Source organism: Podarcis raffonei, chromosome 16, assembly GCF_027172205.1.
Source record: "Podarcis raffonei isolate rPodRaf1 chromosome 16, rPodRaf1.pri, whole genome shotgun sequence".
NCBI classification, from domain to species: Eukaryota; Metazoa; Chordata; class Lepidosauria; order Squamata; family Lacertidae; genus Podarcis; species Podarcis raffonei.
The window spans coordinates 17811532-17832195 of NC_070617.1; the positions used below are offsets into that span (position 1 = coordinate 17811532).

At 45.0% G+C, this 20664-nt stretch overlaps 2 protein-coding genes across 2 annotated transcripts in view; one reads left to right on the top strand and one right to left on the bottom strand.

Moving 5' to 3' along the window:
- The first annotated feature begins 2121 nt into the window (after positions 1–2121).
- LOC128404443 (arylacetamide deacetylase-like 4) lies at positions 2122–11956 on the top strand. Its single transcript, XM_053370105.1, has 4 exons — positions 2122–2451; positions 3207–3423; positions 4106–4169; positions 11160–11956. Exons 1-4 carry the CDS (start codon positions 2275–2277, stop codon positions 11932–11934), a joined length of 1233 nt encoding a protein of 410 aa, XP_053226080.1. The 5' UTR covers positions 2122–2274; the 3' UTR covers positions 11935–11956.
- Positions 11957–12186: 230 nt separating this feature from the next.
- Positions 12187–20664, bottom strand: part of LOC128404455 (arylacetamide deacetylase-like 4) — a 95060-nt gene continuing 86582 nt past the window's right edge. Inside the window, exon 4 of the mRNA XM_053370119.1 lies at positions 12187–12884. The gene's annotated coding sequence lies outside the window, so the exon portion shown is untranslated. The remainder of the gene's footprint in view (positions 12885–20664) is intronic.

Consider the following 20664-nt stretch of genomic DNA (forward strand, 5'->3'; position numbering starts at 1 on the left):
CAGACCCTCCAAGCACACCTATTTTACAGGGACAGTCCTGCATTTATAAAAGCTGTCCTGGTTTCTGATTTGATTCTGGAATGTCCCACTTTTCCTTAGGAAGTTCCTATTTTCACCAGGGAAGTGTTGGAGAGTATAGAGTTATGCAAACCCCAAGCCCAAGGAGTAACTACCGGTATATAGCCTTTAAAAGACATCTGAAGCAAGCAATGTATTGGGGAGTTTTGTAATGTTTTATGTTTTGTTATGTTTTTATTTATGTTGGAAGCCACCTAGAGTGGCTGAGGCACCCCAGTCAGATGGCTGGCATATAAATAAAATAAAATAATAATAATAATAATAATAATAATAGAATTGGACACCCCAATTTTCATCAGAGAAATGTTTGAAGATATACACCATTTGAATGGCAAGGCCTGTTGACTTTGGGGGAGGGAGACACCCTCAAATATTTTTCCAGTGAGGGAACACCCCTTGGTCCCTAGGAGGTGACTCCTTTGTTTCTGGCTAGAATGTTTCCTTGAACTTCATAACACCTCTTGTCTGCAAGGAAAGAGAAGGACTTGTATCAAAAACCCCAAACTATTTAGAAGACAGTATAAAGGTGCCCATTTCTGATGCAGGTGGATTTCAGATAAATAAAAAAAAGTCCTCTATGCTCCAAGGACTGTCCTGGCAAGGGCAGTGACACCGCTGTTGGCAGGATGCCAACGCTGGCATTGATGTCGCAACCTTGATAACTTGGGCTCTCTGAATCACGAGGGATTAAAGACGCCAAAGTATTTTGTGTGGGAGGGCAAGCACCACAAAAATGAAGACTTGTCTGTTATAAAATTGTTGTTGTTGTTGTTGATGAACAGGACATCCCAATTTTCATCAGAGAAATGTTTGAAGATATACACCATTTGAATGGCAATGCCTGTCAACTTTGGGGGAGGGAGGCCCCCTCAAATATTTTCCCAGTGGGGGAAACACCCTTTAGCCCCTTGGCGTTGGCTCCTTTGTTTTCTGGCTAGAATGTGTCCTTGAACTTCAATAAATTCCTCTTGTTCGCTAGGAAAGAGAAGGGCTTCTATCAAAACTGTCAGTGTTTGTAAAAAGCAAAAAAAAGAAGGAAAGGGTTCTGACCTCCCTTTGTCTCTTCAGCCTGGTCCTCGGACCCTTGTCTGCATAAAAGAGTCCACGAGAATATCCTTGCAGAGTTTTATTCTTAAAAGTCTTTGTGCAAAAGCGACTGACACACAACAACACTACCAGCATTCACTCACTCACTAACTAACTAACTAACTAACTAACCAACCAACCAACCAACCAGCCCCAGCCTCAGCCTCAGCCTCAGCCTCAGCCTCAGCACCAGCACAAACTAACATTTCTCACTTTATATATACAACCCGCTGCAGGCCACTGACTCATGCTGACCCAGCTTTATTCGCATTAAAGAAACAGCGGCCATTTTAGCCGTGACAATTTAGAAGACAAAATAAAAGTGCCCATTTCTGAAGCAGGTGGCTTTCAGAAAAATCAAGAATGTCCTGCTAATTTCTACTTCTGGTGGCTGCTGGGAGGGAGATATCTTTGGAAATGTCTTACAGTGTGAGAAAACCTAATCCTTCCCATTCAACGATTTCCCGCTCCTCATCAAGAAAAAGAGTGAGGAGAGTTACAGAGTCCTCAGCTGTGCCGTGCTTGACCAGCTGTCCACAGAGAAAACTGAAAAGCTGGATACTGCCTCTTTTTATAAATAAATGAAATAAATAAATAAAAGTGGAGTTGCATGTGCAGCAATCAAATTTGTGCAAGAGCAGGATTGGCTCCCATTGTGTGCATGGACAGTGCCAACCTCTTTGCTCAACACACTGTCCTGACAGGGGCAGTGATACTGCTGTTGGCAGGATGTTAACGCTGACATTGATGTGCCATCCCTGATAACGTGCGCTCTCTGAATTACGAGGGATTAAAGACTCCAAAGTATTTTGTGTGGGAGGGCAAGCACCACAAAAATGAAGATGTGTTGCATAGGCAACACCTGACTTAAGAGAAGGGTACTTGCCCATCTGATTATCCTTCAGATAATTATCTGATTATCCTTATGAAAATTCAGAGGCTATGGATAGCCTGTAAATTCTGAACTGATTAGTAAACTGTTTGTTTTCTTCTCAACTGTGTGGGTTGGCCACAGGATGTTCTCTTGCATGCTGTAGACTGTTCTTGTACAAAAGCCACTTAGCAATTGCTAAGACGAAGTCTCTACCTGTGCTTCTGAGTTGAAGGGAAATGGCATTTGGTGGAACCCTGTGGATGCTGATATTATATATGACCATTTTCATTCACTTCATGCTGCTTGCATGGGGAGTTTATTATCGTCTTACCAGGCCCTACCTGCCTCAAGGAATAAGCGGTCGTGCAAATTTAATATTAGCTGATTTCGTAGTGGGATATGGATATGTACTGGTAAGTTTATTTTATATATGTTGCAGGAATGAGGTGGCCCCTCTACTAGAAGGGCTGTAACCTTTCAAATATTTTAGTTTAGAGAAAAGGTGAGTAATAGGCGACATGATAGAAGTTTATAAAACTTAGCATAACATGGAAAGTGGACAGAGAAAGTTTTTCTCCCTCTCTCATGAATTTGTGGACAATTGAATGAAGCTCAGTGTTGGAAGATTCAGGACAGATGGAAGAAAGTACTTCTTCACACCGAACATATTCAAATTATGGAAGTCACTCCCACAAGGGGCAATGATGGCTGCCAAATTGAATACCTATCCAAAGGTACGGTAAATTCACAAAGGAGAAGGCTATGGGTTGCTACTAGCCTCCATGCCTATGCCTCTAGAGGTGGAGGCAGCAATGCTTCTGAACACCAGATATGGAAAGGGAAAAGGGCTCCTGTGTTCAGATCTTGCTTGAAGGTTTCCCACAGGCACTGGGAACAGGCTTCTGGACTAGATGTGCCATTGGCCAGGTCCAACAGACTCTTTTTACGTTCTTATGTGTATGTATGTTTATATATGTGTACATAGATCTATATCTATAGATAGATACTTTCACAACATCCCAATCTCTAAGTGGAGATTGAAAGGATATACAGTGTAGGTGCCTCAAAAGTGAGGGGTTTGTTCTATAGGCAGTGCATGTATGCACTTTTTTAAAATGCAAAATTATCTAAGACTGATCATAAATGCTGAATGTTTTTGTTTCAACAGGGAGCGTTTCTGGAAAAACTGGGCATTTGCCGTAAGCATATCTTCCTCAGGGTTATGTACGATGCCATACCAACAAGGAAGGACTCAAAGTTGATCAGAAAGGACCTTGTTTTTGATGGGGTGCCTGTGAGGGTGTACTGGCCCAAGACACCAGCTGCTGGGAACAGGAGAGGAATCATCTATCTTCATGGAGGCGCTGGACTCATCGGAAGCATCCGTAAGCTCTTTGGAATGTTTTTGAAAAGGATAATTTGAGGAGGTACTTTAATGTAAAGGTCTTGAAATGCTCGCTATGTGAGGTGTGGAAGTGGTTACTACTACTCCTGTAGGCAGCTTAAGTTTTGTGTAGGATTGGATTGTGTGGTCAGAAAACAGGCGGAGACCTCTTGTTACAAAGGTGACCAGTTCTGTATTAATTCCTAGTATCACAGTCAATGAAAAATCCTTAAAATGTCAAAGAAGGTGTTTCTGCTTCAAGCCCGAAAGGACTTTTTTGTAAGTGCTTCCAGAAGTGATCAGAAATAACTGGAAAGAAGCCAAGAAATGCGGGAAGAAGTTTGTTTTTGTTTTTTATCCATTGAAACTGCTTGATCTCTGTTACAGATCAGGAGAGGGTAAAACTCACAGAATGGTTTTTAGCTAGTGATGCCCCATTTACAAAGAGTTCAATGCAACTGAGTTTTTCCCAGAGGAAATTCATTAAAAGTTGTTTTATACAGTCAAGAAGCGCATCCAATTTATGACATATAAATAAATAAGCAGATATATCCATCTATCTCTATATTTCAACAGTTTTACTTTCAATAGAACTAACACTGGATTCAACTCACAATGATATCAGTGTTCTTGACCAGGACAAATTGTAATGGAGGGGTTGTGGGGCTTGTGCTTTCTTCCAGAAGTCTATGAAAAGGTCTGCCGTTTCATTGCACACCAAAGTGATTCAGTGGTTATGAGTGTTGGGTAAGTGGCTTCACTCTCATTGTATCAAAAAGGACATGGAATGCCTCTCAGTTTCTAACCTTTCCTAGGGAATATTAATTATATATATATATAATAATTTATATGGTACGCATCTGGCAAGCCCCGGCAACTCAGGGCGGCTCCTGACAAAAAAATAGTAAAAACACAATAAATCATCAAAGACTAAAAACTTCCCTGATCAGGGGTGTCTTCATATGTATTTTTAAATTTACATGGGTGCTTATCTCCTTGACATCTGCTGGGAGGACATTCTACAGGGTGGGTGCAACTACGGAAAAGGTCCTCTGCCTGGTTCCCTGTAACCTCACCTCTGGCAATGAGGGAACCACTAGAAGTCCATTGGAGATGGATCTCAGAGTCTGGGTTGGACAATGGGGGTGGAGACACTCCTTCAGGTATACTGGGCCCAAGTCGTTTAGGGATTTAAAGGTCAGCACCAACATTTTTAATTGTGCACAGAAACTTATTGGGAGCCAATCAGTGGGGTAGCTGTTGGGATTTGCAGGATACTGGATAAGTCTGCAGGCTTCAACAGGATGATGCAATACTCTGCTGGGTGACTCAGCAGGAGTGTGATTAGTATGATTGGCTATCACCTGTTTTAAAAGGAAAGCCTGTTTAACAGTGGGTGTGGTGGTTGTGCTGTAGTGTGGTGGTGAGTATTCGTTTGTAAGTACTCTGTATGGACTGTTTCTTTTGTTAGTGCCTGTATATAGCTCACATTAAAAAAGACTGCACTGGAAAAACCTGGAACTCTTAGTGTCTCGCTGAAAGCGCCGCGTGGAATACGCGACAGGGTTATGGGCCCAGCACGCTTCTGCTGCGCAAGAGTACAGGTGGCAGTTATCTAGCCGTGGGTGCTGGAGGTGAGCTGCAGGGATGGAGCAGTCCAGAACTGGTGTGTTGCTGGAGAAGCTGACAGCCACAAACTACAGCATCTGGTCGGTCCGCATGCAACACTTCCTCAAGCGTGAGGGCCTGTGGAAGGTGGTGGAAGATCCACCGCAGCCCTCTGAGGAGGATGAAAAGGATGAGAAAGCTTTGGCTACGATCATCCTTGGAGTGGACGACAGCCAGCTAGTCTACGTAGCTGATAAGGTGACGGCAAGTGAGGCGTGGAATGCGCTCAAGGCTGTCCATGTGCGAGAGACAGCTGGCTCACTGATAACACTGACCAGGAGACTGTACCGGTGTCGGAAGAAACCGGGGGACTCCCTGGTAAACCACCTAAAATTCCTAACAGGCTGTTTCCAGGAGCTAGCCTTAAGAGGGAGGCCTGTGGGTGAAGAGGACAAAGTCTTTATAGTCCTGAGTTCCCTTGATGACAGCTATGATATGCTGGTCAACTCCCTCGAGTCGGTAGAGACTGATAAGCTGACTCTGGAATACGTTACCGGACGGTTGTATGCAGAGGAGGACAGGCGTGCAGAGCGAAAGATGACCTCAGCCCAGCTGTTGGAGCATCCCAGAGGGAACAATAGCCGGGAAGAGCAGAGGTGTCGGGAGCCGGAGAAACAGCCAGGAGGAGCTGCTGCAGACCAGCCGGTGGTCAACGAAGTAAAAAGGTGTTTTTGCTGCAAGTCCAGTGGACATCTGCTGCGGGACTGCCCAAGAAAACAACAAAAACAGCAGAAGCACAAGAGGCAGCAGAGGGAGTCTACCGCTTGGGTGTCTGCAGATGGCCAAGAAAATGAAGAGCTGTGGGTTCTGGACAGTGGAGCTTCTCAAACCTTTTGTAAAAGAAAAGGACTGCTAACTGATGCTAGGGCTTCAAACAAAAAACATGTAAGTCTTGCTACGGGCCAGAAAGCTAATGTGGTTTGTGAGGGGGAGGTTGTGTTCCCACAGTTGGGACACACATTCAGGAATGTGTTGTGTGTGCCTAGTTTGCAAAACAATCTCCTGAGCATTCCTGACTTGGCAAAAGCAGGCTTTGAAGTAAACTTTGTGGGAGATCAGTGCCAGATAAAGCAAAATGGGGCAGTGTTGGCAAATGCTAACCTTAGAACTAATATGTATGTACTGCAGTGTGAGTCTAAGGTTGCGAATGTGCAAAATGTCCCAACCCATGATATGTGTATTCATCTCCTGCACAGGCGTCTGGCTCATGCAAGCTATAAGGTGCTGAACAAAACATTGGAGTTGTGTGGGGGGATGAAAAACATAAAAAGTTGTGATAATTACTTAGACTGCAATATCTGCAAGGAGGTTAAAAGCAGGGCTTGCCCAGTAGCAAGAGCAAGCCAGAGAGAAACCAAAAAACCACTGGAGTTGATTCATGCTGATGTAACTGGTCCTTTTCCACCAAGTGTCTCCCATAACAAGTACTGTTTGATCCTAGTGGATGACTATTCTAGATTTGGCTGGGTCTATCCATTAAAGCAAAAGTCTGACGTTGCCCAAACTTTGAAGTTCTGGGTAAGAAGGGTAGAAAGGCAACTTGGCGAAAAGGTGTGCTCTATTCAGACAGACAGGGGAGGAGAGTTTATGGCAAGCTCCCTAAGAAACTGGTTGCGTTCCCAGGGGATTAAACATAGGCTTACCAATGTGGCGACGCCTCAGGAGAACGGGGTAGCAGAGCGTAGGGGGGGTGTCTTGCAGACACAAATGAAAGCATTGTTAGCAGATGCAAATCTTCCAATTAAGTACTGGGCTGAGAGTATTAAGACCGCAAATTATATTGGGAATCGCTTGTGGTCAAGGGTACTAGATGACATACCCTATAAAATTCTCTATAACAAAAGTCCCAGTTTGGAACATTTGAGAATCTTTGGGACAAAGGCATGGGTTGACATACCTGTAAAAAACCGAAGAAAAGGTGGGAAAAGGGCACAGCAGTTGCTATTTCTTGGGTATGAAAGTGGTACGAAAGCCTATAGGTTTGAAGATGATAAAAATCTTTTGAGTTATAGTCGATCAGCCAGCTTTAATGAGCAAAGAAATTGGCCCAAGATACATGCAAACCTGCTGCCAGAAAAAGTTTTACTGCCGAGCATACCTGATAAGGCAGTTGAAACAAAGCTGAGAATTGGCAGCTCTCCCAGAGAAACTGAAAGGGAGGAGGTAAAGGTTGAGCATTTTTCTCCAGCTGCTAGCAAGGAGCAGGGGAGAGAAGAAAGTGCAACAGGGACTGGAGGAGGTAAATCTCCAGAGTCAATCCACCCCAAAAGCAGTCCTGAAGGTAGCCCAGGGGGTGAGATTAATGAACCAAGGAGGTCTGCAAGAAGTAATAAAGGTCAACCTCCAGACCGTTATGGGTTCCCAGCCACCATAAACCAGGTTTGTGTAACTGAGCCAGAAAACTTTGAAGAAGTGCAAGAGTTACCTACTCTAGAGAAAGAGGCGTGGTTAAAGGCAATGCAGGCAGAGTATAACTCTCTGCTAAACAACAATGTGTTTGTACCTACAGAATTGCCTGAAGGTAAAAAGCCCATAAGCTGTAAGTGGGTTTTTAAAGTGAAAAAGCTGGCTGATGGTAGTTGTCAGAGGAAAGCCAGGTTGGTTGCAGGGGGCTTTACACAAAGGAAAATGATACATTATGATGAAGTGTTTGCCCCAACAGCAAAGGCTGAAACAGTAAAATCAGTTTTAGCAATGGCAAGTCTGAGAGGGTTGAAAGTTAATCATTTTGATGTTGCCTCAGCATATTTAAATGCTCCTATTGACGCCGAGGTGTATTTACAGCAAATACCAGGTTATGAGCTGGAAAAAGACAGCATGGTGTTAAAACTGCAAAGGGCACTATACGGTTTACACCAAAGTGCACGTCTATGGCATGAATGCATAGACACAACTTTGAAAAAGATGGGATTCAAACAAAGCCTGGCTGATTCCTGTTTATATTCAGCAATGGTGCAAGGAAGTGTTTGTTATTTACTTTTGTATGTTGATGATATCTGTCTAGTAACAACTGCACAAAAGCAAGTGTCTTGGTTTATAAACAGCCTAGGTAACAAATACAAACTGAAGTATTTGGGAGAGATTCAGAATTACTTAGGAGTAGAGGTTCAGAGAAATGAAAAGGGCGTCTACTCTCTGAGTCAGAAGGAAAAAATCGAAAAGTTACTGAAGACATATGGAATGGAGAGGGCAAATGAGGTTGACACTCCCATAACTACCCAGTACAAAAATGAACCAGAAGGGCAAAAATGTGAGAATGCAACAGCATTTCATTCTCTGTTGGGTTCTCTGTTATATTTAAGTTGTTGGACAAGACCCGACATAACATTGGCAGTGCACATGTTAAGCCAAAGAAGTGCAGACCCGGCTCAGAGAGATTGGGTAGCATTTAAAAGAATCCTAAGGTATCTGAAAGGCACAAAAGATTACAAACTGGTGCTGGATACAGGATATGATCAGCAAGTGTATGCATACGCTGATGCCAGCTGGGGGGACAGAGAAAATGGAAAGTCTACCACTGGCTATGCCATATATATTGGAAATGCCCTGGTTCAGTGGAAATCCCAGAAACAAAGATTTGTTGCCACAAGTACTTGTGAAGCAGAGTACTCAGCCATAAGCGAATGTGTATCACAAATAGAATGGTTTGCTTGCCTAACAAAAGAGCTTGGAATACCTTCTGAAATGCCAATCGCTGTGCTAAGTGACAACATGGCTGCACAACAGCTTGCCAACCAACAGAACTTTAAAAGCAAGAGTAAACATATTGCTATAAGATACGGAAATGTGAAAAATGCTTTGGAAAGAAATGTGTTAAAAGTACAGCACTGTAACACAAAATGTAATGTGGCAGATTTGTATACAAAATGTTTGGATGCTCCTAAATTTCGAGACTTAAGAGAATTATTAGGTCTCAAGCCTTTGACTTAAGGAGGAGTGTTGGGATTTGCAGGATACTGGATAAGTCTGCAGGCTTCAACAGGATGATGCAATACTCTGCTGGGTCAGAGTGACTTAGCAGGAGTGTGATTAGTATGATTGGCTATCACCTGTTTTAAAAGGAAAGCCTGTTTAACAGTGGGTGTGGTGGTTGTGCTGTAGTGTGGTGGTGCTGTGGTGGAGAGTATTCTTTTGTAAGTACTCTGTATGGACTGTTTCTTTTGTTCGTGCCTGTATATAGCTCACATTAAAAAAGACTGCACTGGAAAAACCTGGAACTCTTAGTGTCTCGCTGAAAGCGCCGCGTGGAATACGCGACAGTAGCTAGGCAGAAGTGTATGGGGTGACTTGCTGCAGGAAGCACTTACCTTTGGGGGTGGTACACCAGCGCCCCAAGAGCCCAGCGCACCTCTAGGAAAGTCAGTGCGGCCAGGGGCTTGGCCCACAGCACACCAGAGCTGCTGTACCCCCCCAGTCACCCTCTGGTGGTTGAGAAAGAAACAATGGGGATGTGTTGGCCACACAAGGAGGGCCCCTGGAAGGGACACGTCTCGGGTGCCCTGCAAGGCCCAGTGCTGCCCCAAAAAGCAGCATGAGGGCAGCACACTCCCACCATGTCCCCCTCAGCTGGTGGGTGCCCAGGAGGGATGCGCCACCTTGGGCACCCCCAGGCCCAGCACCTCCCGAAAAAGTGCAACCTCCATGCCCCATGGAGCTCACTATGGCGTTGGAGCCAATGTAGTTCTTTTAGGACCAGAGTTATATGGTCCCGACGGCTGCTCTGAGTCACCAGTCTAGCTGCTACATTCTGGATTAGTTGTACTTTCCAACTCACCTTCAAAAGTAGCCCCACATCCAGCGCATTGCAATAGTCAAAGCCAGAGATGACCAGAGCATGTACCACCCTGGTGAGAAAATGTGCAGACAGACAGGGTCTCAGCCAGCCTACTTCATGGAGTTAGTAGACAGCTTCCCTGGACACAGACCTGACCTGTGCTCCCATGGACACCTGTTAGTCCAGAATGACTCCCAGGCTGAGCACCTAGTCCTTTAGGGGCACAGTTGCCCCACTCAGGACCAGGGAGTCCCCACATCCACCCAGCCCCTGTCCCCCAGAAACAGTACTTCTGTCTTGTTGGGACTCAAGTTCAATCGGTGAAATGCCATCCAGCCTTATAAAGTTGTAAACATAGTGATTTTGCCAACATTTAGAATGGGTGTTCATTTTTGTATTTAGATTTCTAGCTCAAATCCCTTTGACTTTGAACATAGTAAGAAATCTGCTGGATCAGGCCAAAGGGGACTCATCTAGTCCAGCATCCTGTTCTCACAGTGGCAAACCAGATGCCCGAATGGGAAACGGACAAGCAGGACCTGAGCAGAAGAGCTCTCTCCCCAGTTCGTTTCCAGCAGCTGGTATTCAGAAGCATTACTGCCTCTCATAGTGGTACATCATCCTTGTGACTAGTATCCATTGGTATTAGCAATTGCTAGTAGTCTTGCCAACCTGATCAGGTGAGCTGTAGATGGAGGACAGGTAGATACCAAGTAGTGGGATTATAACTTCACTGATGCAAAGGATGCTGGACAGTGCTACAGGAACCTGCTAATGGACTCATTTACAGTTGTGGTTTTTAACACTCAAAATGAGTTTTAAACGGGTTAGGCTATCCAGTTGAAGAACTTAAACAATGTGCCATTGAAACATGACACCAGAGGGCAGTGCAGAGTCATCCCTGTCAAATAATTGGGTATACCGGTATGTTGTAGAAAAGGATGCAAAGGAGAAACCAAATGCCTTTACATTTTAGAATGATATTAAAATATCTTTCTAAGAACACTTAAAAAGTGAGTGTAGATCCAGATATGGACAGGGGGAAACAAGAAGGAAGCAGCTGGAGGGGAGAGAATGGTGTGTGGCTATGTGTAGGAACAAGTGTAGATTTCCAAAAGGAAAGTTTGCATTTGCTTTCTATTTTTGTCTCAGGCCCCCATAGGGTTGCAGAGAAAGGAATGTGGCCCTAGGGGTGAAAAAGATTCCCAACACTTGCAATATGTAATGCAGGCAAACGGTCCTTTTCTGTGAAATGTATGATGTTGAGTGTGGGTGATATCTTGTTTTCTTTTTAGATTTCGTTTAGCTCCTGAGCATCTCTATCCGGTCCCTGTGCTGGACTGCTTAACTGCTGCAATACACTTTCTGAAGAATGCAGAGGAATACGGAGTGGACCCCAACTGCATTGCCATTGCTGGGGACAGTAGCGGAGGCACATTTGCTGCAGCTGTTTGTCAAGAACTGGTGACCAGAGAGGATCTCCCAAGACTGCGAGCTCAGGTCCTGATCTACCCATTTCTACAAGCAGTGGACTTTGATTTGCCATCCTATCAGCAAAACCAATCAGTTCCTCCCTTGTTCAGAAAACGAGTTGTTAAATTTGGTTCGACATATATCACTGGGAAGGAGATCAATGTGGACCCAGTTATAAAAGGTGCCCACATCCCTCCTGATGTGAGGGAGAAATACCGAAAATGGATCAGTGCTGATAACATTCCAGAAGAATTTAAGGCCAGGGGCTATGTCCCTAATGCGCCTGCCCCATTTTCAGAAGAAATTTATGAACAACATAAAAGAGGTCTTGAGGCAAGGTTTGCCCCCCTTCTAGCAGAGGATGACATAATCCGCCAGCTCCCAGAGACTTTCCTTCTAACTTGCGAGTATGATGTTCTCCGGGATGATGGGCTGTTGTACAAGAAGCGGTTAGAGGACAACGGTGTGCCAGTGACACATCATCATCTTACAGATGCAGGCCATGCAGGACTTAGCATTTTTGGTTGGGGGCCATTTGAATTTCCGAGCTCAAAGAAATGTTTGCAGCATATGGTACAGTTCTTAAAAGTTTTATAGAAATAAATGACCGTCTTTGTCATTTCCTGGATCAGATCATTGGCCCACTTCATCCAGCATCCTGTTCTCACAGTGACCAAACAGAGGCCTCTTGAGATGCCAGCAAACAGTACCTGGGTGCAAGAAAAGTCTTCCTATTTGTGAGTCCTAGCAAGCAGTATTCAGCAGCATACAACCCACAATAGTGCAAACATACCTATAGCCTCCTCCATGAATTGGCCTAATCTATGATTAGATGGGCTCAAGATCCAGAGTTGTCCCAGTGGGAAAACTTTTGGAGGGTTGAGGCATTCACAAACTAAAGGAAGGATTGAACTCTGATTAATAAGAATAGACACAGAGGCTTGAACCAGCAAGACTCTGGGAAGGGTGCGTATAATAATCTCTCTGTCTCTCTGTGTCTCCAGCCCCCCCCCCGGCCAAGGTCGTTTTATTCACAAAAGAGCTTTTTACAGAGTGTTTGTAAGAACCAATCAGATTTCTTCTGAGCATTTCAACAAACCCACGTGGGGACAAGTTAAACTACCAAAACTAATTAACAGAACTACAAAGGAGGACATTTGGCAACCCCCGGAGGTGATAAACAATCAATACATATGATAAGAAGGATGGCCAGGAGGACAACGATCATTATCACCTTCATGTGAGATCTGTTTCCTGGCCCTAAGATTAACATCCTACATCAAAGAAACTTGCCCTCTGTCTTTGATGACCCAGAAGCCTGCCTGCCTAAGCAACTGGGCTGTGTACATGACTTGTGAAGAAAGAGAAATGGGCAGTAGAGGAAATGGCCAGAGATGCAGAGGGTTGTGGGATTTGATCAGAAATTATTGTCAATGAATCAAACCTAGTCAACACAATGCATTCATCGTGGACACAATGGCTTGATGCTTATTTTATAATTCCTCATAGTAATCCCACCTGACCCCACACTCTGGATATTTGCACTCCTAAAGGTAAAGGTAAAGGTACCCCTGCCCGTACGGGCCAGTCTTGCCAGACTCTAGGGTTGTGCGCTCATCTCACTCTATAGGCCGGGAGCCAGCGCTGTCTGCAGACACTTCCGGGTCACGTGGCCAGCGTGACAAGCTGCATCTGGCGAGCCAGTGCAGCACATGGAACGCCGTTTACCTTCCCGCTGGTAAGCGGTCCCTATTTATCTACTTGCACCCGGGGGTGCTTTCGAACTGCTAGGTTGGCAGGCGCTGGGACCGAACGACGGGAGTGCACTCCGCCGCGGGGATTCGAACCGCCGACCATATGATCGGCAAGTCCTAGGCGCTGAGGTTTTACCCACAGCGCCACCCGCGTCCCTTATTTGCACTCCTACAGAGGGTTAATTGGAAGTTTACTATAAGGGTTGCACTATAGGGGAAAACCTCCAAAAAGTTTTCTATCGCTGGCACTTTAAACTTGCTAAGATGTATAGAAACCTCTCTAAGAATTGTTGGAGATGCGGAGGACCTGGTGGGACTACATTACATATGCGGTGGGCATGCAAAGGGATTAAACCATTTTGGAATGACATCTCTCTCGAACTTAAATTTTTTAAAAAAGTAAATATTCTGGAAAAAACGGAATCATTCTTATTGGGCATTACCGGTCTGGATATCCCTAAAAAAACAAGGAAAATCCACCACAGCTGCGAGGGTTATAATAGTTACACATTAGAAAAATGAATATATACCTACTAGATCGGGCTGGATACTAAAACTGACAGAATATGTGGAGCTAGACTATTTATCAGAAAGAAATAAAGATAAATCCAAACAGGAGTTTATCTCAAATTGGAATTGTTTTAAGGAATATTTAAAAAGTAATTGTTGCAATCTGAAAACGGTAACAGCCTTTTGAGTAATTTCTGTAGACACTGAATATAAAAGGAAAATCGATAGAAAAGACAATACTGTTAATAAAAAGACAATAGACAATATAGGCAACAAGTTTATTAGTACAAAATGGAAGAGATGGGAAGCCATTTATTTATGAAAAATATTATGATTTTAAAATTACATCTTCTTTTCTTTTTCTATTTGTGTTTAGTAATATAGGTTGACTTAAGAATGATGACAATAATAGTCACCAAATACATTTTTAAAACAAAAACATGTTTAATGGTAAGATGTAAAGTTATGATTTAAAGATTTTCTGGTTTACTTAACATTGTGAGCATAAGCACTTAAAACCTTTTCCCCCTAAATTTGTTCTCTGCAAATTTTGAATCACATCATCAAAATCAATTCCTTTTGCTTTCGGTGGAAAGAAACACCCGCTCCCCTTCCTTATTCATACGCTCTCCACTACAGTGGTGCCCCGCAAGACGAACGCCTCGCAAAACGAAAGACTTGCAACACAAAAGAGTTTTCCGTTTTGGAGGTGCTTCGCAAAACGAATTTCCCTATGGGCTTGCTTCGCAAGAAGAAAGCCCATAGGGAAATCTCCGCCGGCCTTCAGAAGAGGTCCTGGACCTCTTCTGAAGGCCGGCGGGGGGCAAAAGTCTTTGCTCCCCCCCCCCCCGCCTGCCTTCCCGGGATAGCGGAGAAGCGCAGCGATCTGAAAAGGCTGGCGGGCGGCAGCGAAGGCTGCGCTGCAGCCCGCCAGCATTTTAAAAGCCCCCGGACAGCGGAGACTTCTCCGCTGTCCCGGGGCGATCTGAAAATGCAGGAGGGCGGCAGCGAAACGTTCCGGGGGCTTTTAAAATGCTGGCGGGCGGCAGGCAGCGTTCGCTGCCCCCCGCCAGCATTTTCAGATCACCCCGGGACAGCGGAGAAGTCTCTGCTGTCCCGGGAGCTTTTAAAATGCTGGAGGGCGGCAGCGAAGCGTTCGCTGCCGCCGGCCAGCATTTTCAAATCGCCCCGGGACAGCGGAGAAGTCTCCGCTGTCCGGGGGCTTTTAAAATGCTGGCGGGCGGCAGCGAAGCGTTTGCTGCCCCCCGCCAGCATTTTCAGATCTCCTCGGGACAGCGGAGAAGTCTCCGCTGTCCCGGGAGCTTTTAAAATGCTGGCAGGCGGCAGCGAAGCGTTCGCTGCCGCCCGCCAGCATTTTCAGATCGCCCCAGGACAGCGGAGAAGTCCTTGCCCCCCCCCAGCCTTCAGAAGAGGTTGGGGGACAGACTGTCCCCGGACCTGGTCTGAAGGCGGTTTCCCTAGGAACGCATTGATTGATTTTCAATGCATTCCTATGGGAAACCGTGCTTCGCAAGACAAAAAACTCGCAAGAAGAAAAAACTTGCGGAACGAATTAATTTCGTCTTGCGAGGCACCACTGTATGTCGAGTTCAGCCGCGTTTCGTTGCGTTTGTTGACTGATCTAAAAGGTTTCAATGACTTGTTGAGGTTAATTAATTGTCAGACAAAGTTATTAAACTCATTTTAAATAATATTACTTTTTCAAAAAATGTTGTGAGCCCAAATTTTTAAATTTTATTTTAAAAACACATATTTTTGGCATTTTGTCACCCCCCCCCAGTGATAACACCTGAGGATACCCGCACCCCCCTTCCTGCGCCGCTGGCGAGAGTATGACTTCATTACTAAAAGGTCATTTTCCTAGGTGCTTTTGGAAGAAACTGATTTTCTGGATCCATTTCTATTAGGGTTTAGGGCTGGTTTTGGCGCAGAAACTGCTTTGGTCGCCCTGTATGATGACCTCTGTCGAGAAAGAGACAAGGGAAACATGTCTGGGAGGGGTGGATGAGGCGTCCTGAAACAGATTGACTTCCTTAAAATTAGTTTTTCAGCTAGTTCATTGCTTTTTTTTCTGTATTCTCTACAGAAGTCATCAGAATAAATCCAATCAGGCATTATTTATAACAGCTAGTGTCTGTCTTTAGATCTGTCTGCATGTGGACGATTCCATAAGCAGGGAATTCGGTAGTGCATTGGCACCCCTGAACCCCAGATCATAAACAAACAAGTCTTTTCCAACTTAACACAGGTAATGCTCTACTCTTACGCACAGTTACTAATGCGTGTAAATCCATTAAAATATAGGGACTCCTAAATAAATATGAATAGGCCCAGGCTGCCCCCAAACTGGTATTTAGCACTTCTTCAGCCCACATCTCAGAATAAGATAGGCACCATACTGAGATTTCTGTAACTGCTCCATACAGTGCCTGTTATAAGGTAAAGAGGAGAAGATAGCGCTGAGGTAAGATGCGCTTGTTAGAGCTCTCCTCAATTATATATTGGGGACTCCTACTCCTTTTTCACTTTTTAAACTTTTTAAACTTTGAAACCCTGTTCTTATCGAAAGTAGGGGATGTTTTATGTGTTTGGCAACCTGGGATCTTACATCAGAGAACTTGTGACATTGGCACAGTAAATCAGATCTAACGAAGTCAAACAGCTTAACAGTCGCCGCCCAGCCTATTTCACGGACTCGTAACTCTAAACAATTTTAATTAATCTTCTGAACTTTTCCCCGAACTGACTCTGACTCAGGCTTTGATTCTGTGTGTTATATGAACTAAGGGAGGTGGAGAACGGTTACTGCTACCAAAGACGCTATATTACAAGAGCGTTCCATTTGGGCTTGCCTCTACCCTCTTAGCTTGTGAATCCAACTGTGCTGTACGCCAGCAGTACTCCTAAACTGAAACAAACTGATTAAATGCTCAGCATGGAGCCTGGGTCAAGATATATTACTCTGCAGATGACTCAACTGAAAGGCACCTAGGGAAGTTGGAGAGGGGGGTTCCACTCTCGAGACACCACAGATTCGTAAGCGACAGGGCTGGCAGCTGGCCATAGCAGAGTAGGTAACCAACAGAACTTACGAGAGGCCAAGGCTCTCAGGGGCCTTTGTGGTGAGGGCCTTCCATCTGGGGGTGAGTCGACATCCGTTCTTCAGGTGGCAGCTGGAGTTTAGGATGAGGCCAATTCTGAACCTCTCAGGTCTCGAGACACCCACGATCAAACCTACCCAGGTGGCAGCTGGGGGACGGTCGGTCCTGGAGGCAGCAACACTGGCAGTTCCCGCCCTGGCATGGAGAAGGATGATGTAACGGAGGCTCCCCCCCCCCGGAGGTATCACCCCGTGGCCATGAGAACACCAGCTCCGGGGGGAAACCTGAGGACTCCTGATGCTAAGAGGAACACTTTCTCTGCCACTACAAGTGCTAGTGCAACAGCAAGGGAGGGTCCCCTGAGACCATCGGGCACGGCATCGACATTGAACAGGGCATTTACCGAGCCTGCCCCTCCTTCCTCTGCCCGTCCCCCGATGTCGCCTGGTTGTCCAGGTTGGCAGATTCAGAGATCATTTGAGTAGACTCGAGCTGGCACATGATGCTACAAGAACCTTGTCTGCTACAAGAACCATTTTTTCTTTTCTTTTCCCCTCCCCCCTTCCTTTGCCATCTGTTTCCCTTCTTTATAGTCCATTGTTTTATGATTATATTTAAGTTCTGCTTGTCTACTATTAGATGCTTGATTGTTGTTTTCCTGCTATTTAGGTGGTTTTTCTTCCCTGAATGTATTGTGATAGGAATTTTATGGTCTTAGATATATGGCAACGTTCATAACCACACGTACATAGATCAGCACAGGAAAGCCAACCTGGAACCATTTTGATTCCTAAACTGAGCAAATGTTTCTCTGCATGGTCAAAATGGAAAAGCCTCCCCATTTTCTCTTCCTTCACAAATCCTGTCTTAATCTGTGTTTGAATAAGGGTGTGAGCCTTATCATTACAAAAGACTGCCCAGGCTCCCCAAGAAATCCAATCAAGTAACCTGCCAGACAGGAAATAAACAAAGCGACAGGAGAAAACAACATGCAAATGTTCTGTTTTAGACCGCCTTATCTGAGGGGTGGTCTTAGGTTACACCTCTTCTGTGATGAATGCATAATGTTTCTGGGGGTGGTCTTGATCTAGAGGATGGGAATTTCAAAAGTCTTTATAAGCCCTTGCACAGCATTTTTGGGGGTCCTCTTCCTCTCCTGCTTGTGAGGGGAGTACCCTGTTGCAACAGATCAATAAAGATCAAGCTTACTAGCTGCTTTGCTTCTCAATATTCTCTGGTTGGCCTCTGTTATTTTCTCCTACCGATAGGGAACCTATGTAAGGACTCTATATGGGCTCTTGGATACCCCATAAGGGAAAAGGGCATATTTTTATTTACAACAGTATGTTATATGGTAGTTCTGTTTAGCTGTGGAATGTTTTGTGGTTTATTCTCCAGTTTAATTAATTGGTTAGTCTAAGATTATAATAATAGGTTGACAAATAATATAATAGTTTTCATATAATCAGAGAGGTAGCTGATGGTTAGCTGGTTTGTCCTACTCAACTAATTAAGAGTTTATCGAGTTGTTGATATTATAAGCAGAATAACTAGGCTGGGAAAGAACAACATCAATGCCATCAATGGAGGCTAGTAGGAGGCTTGGGATTGCTACCGTGGAGGGGCGAGGGAGGTATGGCAGTGGGGGCAGATTTTATAGGCAAAGGGGATTGAGATAAGGATACGCTCGTACCCCTTCCAATCTGCGCCCCATCCCGAGGGACGAGGGTAGGGTGAGCAAGGATTACTCACCTCCGTCACTGGTGCTGTGCAATGCCAGGTCTATAGGCAACAAAACTGCCACCTTGCGAGATTTCTTTACCTCGCAGGGGGCCAACTTGGCTTGTGTGACGGAGACCTGGGTGTGTGAAGGAGAAACAGTTACCTTAAGAGAGATGGCGCCCCCGGGTTTCTCTGTCCTCCACCAGTCACGGACTGTGGGCCGGAGGGGAGGGGTTGCATTATTAACCTGGGAAGATTGTTCTTTCAGGGCTCTGCCATCGCCATTGATCCCCAGCACTGAATGTGTTGGCCTAGTGGGGTTCCGAGGAGAGCTTGGCTATCTGGCTGGTGTACCAGCCACCTAGTGCACCAGCAGCCACCCTGTAGTGATCAGGTGGGATTGCTATGAGGAATTATAACAAATATAGAGTAAGCCATCTGTGTCAGCAATGAAAGCATTGCGTTGACTGGGTTTAAACTATTTTGATATGATTCTTGATCAATCCGCACATGTTCCATTTCTCTTTCTTCACAAGTCACTTACACAGCCAGGCAGGCGTTCTGGGTCATCAAAGATAGTGGGCAAGCTTCTTTGAAGTAGCTTTCTAATATGTTAATCTTACGATGTTAATCTTAGGGCCAGGAAACAGATCTCACATGAAGGTGATAATGATCACTGTCCTCCTGGCCATCCTCCTTATCACGTATATTGCTTGTTTATCACCTCCGGTGGTGCCAAATGCTCTCCTTTGTAGTTCTGTTCTTTGTTTACCCCATGCTTAATTAAGTTTTGGTCCTACGTGGGTTTGTTGAAATGCTCAGAAGATTGGTTCTTACGAACACTCTGTAAAAAGTTCTTTTGTGAATAAAACGACCTTGGCCGGTGGCTGGAGACACAGAAAGAGAGATTATTATACGCACCCTTCCCAGAGTCTTGCTGGTTCAAGCCTCTGTGTGTATTCTTATTAATCAGAGTTCAATCCTTCCTTTACTTTGTGAACGCCTCACCATCCTGTCAGGCCTACTGGAGGCGGTGGCCGGCTGGGCCTTGGAGTTCCCTAACGTATTGGTATTGGGGGACTTCAACATCCATGCTGATGCCACTCCCTCCTCACAGGCTCTGGACCTAGTATCTTCCATGGCGACACTCTCCCAGTTTGTTTCGGGCCCCACACATCAAGCAGGCCACATGCTGGATTTCATATTTGGCGCAGGTATACGTGTGATCATGTTCCCACCCTGAGATTCCTTCTCCTTTCACTCTCCAATTTTACAAAGGCAAATTCCTATTATGCAAAGGTGGGCTGCGGAACTTCTAATAAAATGTTGCTTTAAAAAAAAATGTGGTGGTTCCCTCATTGCAAATAAGTGAGGTTCATTGACCATAGAATCACAGAGTTGGAAGGGACCAAGAGGGTCATCTAGTTGAACACCCTGCAATGCAGGAATCTTTTTGACAAGGTGGGGATCGAACCCACTACCCCGAGAGTCTCATGCTCTACCAACTGAGCTATCCCAGGACTCAGATCAAATTCTGCCGGTAGGATTGCAAAGGATGAATTGGGAGCAAAGGTTTTGTATGAATATATTACCTCAAGTTATTCTGATGCTTCCAAATGCACTGGTACAGTGGTGCCCTGCAAGACGAATGCCTTGCAAGACGGAAAACCCGCTAGACGAAAGGTTTTTCCGTTTTGGAGGTGCTTCGCAAAACGAATTTCCTATGGGCTTGCTTCGCAAGACGAAAATGTCTTGCGAGTTCCTGCAGGGTTTTTCCCCTCCCCCCCCCTTTTCCCAAGCCGCTAAGCCGCTAAACAGCTGATCCGCTAAGCCGCTAATAGCGCTAATCCACTAAGCCGCTAATGGGCTTGCTTCGCAAGACGAAAAAACCGCAAGACGAAGAGACTCGCAGAACGGATTCTTTTCGTCTTGCGAGGCACCACTGTACAAATAAATTTTCAGACAGAACAGGTGGTATAATAGTAGTAGTAGTAGTAGTAATAATAATAATAATAATAAATTATTCCCCAGCCACTTTGTGCGGCTTCCAGCAAAATATAAAAACGTAATAAGACATCAAACATTAAAAACTTCCTGATCCTGCTTTTTGAGAAGCTGACACTTTAGGATAGATGCTCTATATCAACTCAATGACAGGGAACCAGGCAGAGAGCCTTCTCAGTAGTGGCGCCCTCCCTGTAGAACGCTCTCCCGTCAGA